Below are 2,864 nucleotides of genomic sequence, written 5' to 3' on the forward strand. Positions count from 1 at the left end.
TGTGTGTGTGTGTGTGTGTGTGTGTGCTTGTTGCACAGCAACATAAAAACAAACCACACTCACTATATTGTTGATCACTACCTCCATACTGGCAGCAAAGTCCCAGCAGAGTCCAACTTGAATTATTTTTCTCAGCTGTGTACTCCGAAGCATGAGTTTGGAAGCTTTTTAGTTCACACATTATTTGTATATTTGGTTATTGCCCTTTCTCAAGCAGTATCTTCAAATGACATTGGTGCTAAAAGGATTTCATGCAGTTGTTCATACTGGCACACAGCCAACATATACCAAATGTGTTCTTGTCAGCTGTATAGGGATTTCAATATTTGTACAAGTCTACATGCCTCTCCCTTACAGTTCAGGCAAAGCTTATACAACACCGTTAGAGCTTGCTGCTAACTAATATTGTTGCAAATATTCTTTTGTCTTTTATCCCCTTCTTTCCTGTTTGATGAGTAAATGATACCAAAACTAAAATAGTTCTCCAGTTACTGTGTACTCACACCAGCATTCAACCATTGATCTATCTTAGCCTTGGTTATGCTCCTTCAGAATTTTTGCTTTCAGCTGCACCATTTTGCCTCCCGAGTTTAATTACGTTTTCCTGACTGGTTTTCGGCCTTTTCGGCACTCCTCAGTATAATGATGATACAGAATGTATGCGTGTAGGCAGGATTTATGTGCACCATTTTGCCTCCCTAGTTTAATTTATGTTAAGCAGGATAACTTTGCATTCCCTTCACTTTAGTTACACTTGTTTTAATTCAAGGTTTTACACAGGTTTTTAATGGAGGTTATGTGTGTGCATGAGTTGCTCCTATTTGCACAATTTTGCATCCCCAGTTTTATTATGTAACTTGCAATTTTTAATCTAAAGCTAAGTTTTTTTTATAATCAGCAGCATAATTTTGCATTCCCAATTTAATTACACTTTGGATCAGTCTTTTTTTCCCCCAAAGTCACCTTTATACTGTATGTGTTGCTTTCGGAGACACCGATTATATTCCCCATTTTAACTATTTCTCTGTCTGTTTCTCCTCAGCCACATGTGGCATGGTGTCTACAGTCTGGTTTCCCTTCGGGGCTCACAAGGAGCATGGCCTCATGTCCTTCGGCTTCTCCCTCTACACTGGATGGGTGGGGACAATCTTCTCCCTGCTGGGCGGGTGCATTCTTACCTGCTGCTCCTCAGAGTCCTCCTCATCTCGCTCCTACCAGGACAACAATCGTTTCTACTACTCCAAACAGGGCGGTGGCAACCCGCCAGCCCCTTCCACCAATCACGCTAAGAGCGCCCACGTCTGAGAGCGGAGAGAGAGATCCGATGTGAAAGGGACTGTAGTTGGTATATAGAGACATATACACTAGGACACACATACACAATCACAGTTGCAATCAAACCTATACTGGAAGAGAAGGAGACAAATAAACACACTCATTCGTGTTCAAGAAAAATACACAAAGTCTTGAACGAGCACACAAACATACATGAAAGAGACATTCACACATCCAAACACCAGACTGTTTTTGTTGGAGCTCTTTTTTTTGTCTTTGGATTGTTTTTGTGTCACAGAGCTCATCTTCCAGCCTCCTCATGTTGGGCGTGGTGTGGACTCTCCCAGCTGTTACATAATTGTACAAGCTTCTGAGTAACTGCCCTGCACAGCAGCCTGAGGTCTTGTGGATCTAGAGATTGATCTTTAGGGCTGTCCTCAACATTCCCAGGCGACTAACACTCGTGATTTTATCGACTAGTGGATTTAATCGACAGATCTGTATAACCAAGTTTCTCCACAAAGAATCATGCGGGAGCACCACTTTAAATCTGTATGTACCAGAGATGTGCTCCTAAGTGTCTTGGAAATGAGTCTCTTAGCACGAAAGAGCATTAAAAAATTACTAATCGACTAAAGAAATCTTAGTCGACTGTGACCAAAACAACCGATTTGTTGACCCAAGAGGGGGCAGCTCTATTAATCTTCTACATTTCGTCTATTTTTCTATTTAGATGCTTCTTTAAAATCTTATGTGTAAATGTTTTTTTCTTTAAATCATTAATATCATGATCTGTATTTTTGATAAGAGCAGGGTATGATAGTATAATATTTGGAATTAGTAACATGTTCATTTACTTTGTTTATGCTCATTGGTTTTTCTTTGACATTATTGTACAGCTCCTCTTAAGCGATAGACTTGATTAAAAAGCACAGCCCTGTTTTCCACTGCAGGATGACTGTAATATAACGGGAACATACATTTCACAGGGGAGCTTTTTAGCCAGCAGTGTTGCGGTGTCCGTAATGGAGCCTAAGTATGTGCACTGACTTGGCAAAAAAAACAAAAAATTCTCCCTCCTCTGAAAACTACTTCATAATCCAAACCGTAAACATTTTTATGTGACTAACTAACTAAATGTTGCTTCTATTTTATTTGAATAATAATAACAACAAACAAAAAAATGGCAGTTTATCCTATAACTGTGGAGTTATCCATTTCCCTCAAGCATCTTCTTCCCATGCTGTAGAACAGGTCTGTAGCTGAAAATCTGTTCTATAAAAGCGTGGACAAATAAAAAATAGTATTATGTAGATTAGCTTCTCGTGAAGGAATGTGATGACTTGAATGTTCTGTATCTCAAACGTGCTATGAACACAGATGGAAATTTCCCACTCAGACCAGCGCCGAAGCAGTATTAGCTGGTTATTTATTGTTACACTGATGTGCTGTTGTTTGATTTTCTATAATAAAGACAAAAGAATTCAAAGTGCCTTTGTCTCGTGTGTGTCGATAAGATGTTACCATTCCATACATTACCTTCTTTACTTTATCTGGGTGTCGAGCTTAATACAGGGTGTCTGTAGATA

General features: G+C 39.5%; 1 protein-coding gene across 1 annotated transcript in view; it reads left to right on the forward strand.

The window, feature by feature from the left end:
• Positions 1-2,767, forward strand: part of cldn11a (claudin 11a) — a 4,302-nt gene extending 1,535 nt beyond the window's left edge. The window contains exon 3 of the mRNA XM_032501008.1: positions 1,043-2,767. Within this exon, the coding sequence (XP_032356899.1) occupies positions 1,043-1,305 (263 nt within the window). The 3' untranslated portion in view covers positions 1,306-2,767. The remainder of the gene's footprint in view (positions 1-1,042) is intronic.
• Positions 2,768-2,864: the final 97 nt, after the last annotated feature.

Source organism: Etheostoma spectabile, chromosome 20 (genome assembly GCF_008692095.1).
Source record: "Etheostoma spectabile isolate EspeVRDwgs_2016 chromosome 20, UIUC_Espe_1.0, whole genome shotgun sequence".
In the NCBI taxonomy this organism is placed as follows: Eukaryota; Metazoa; Chordata; class Actinopteri; order Perciformes; family Percidae; genus Etheostoma; species Etheostoma spectabile.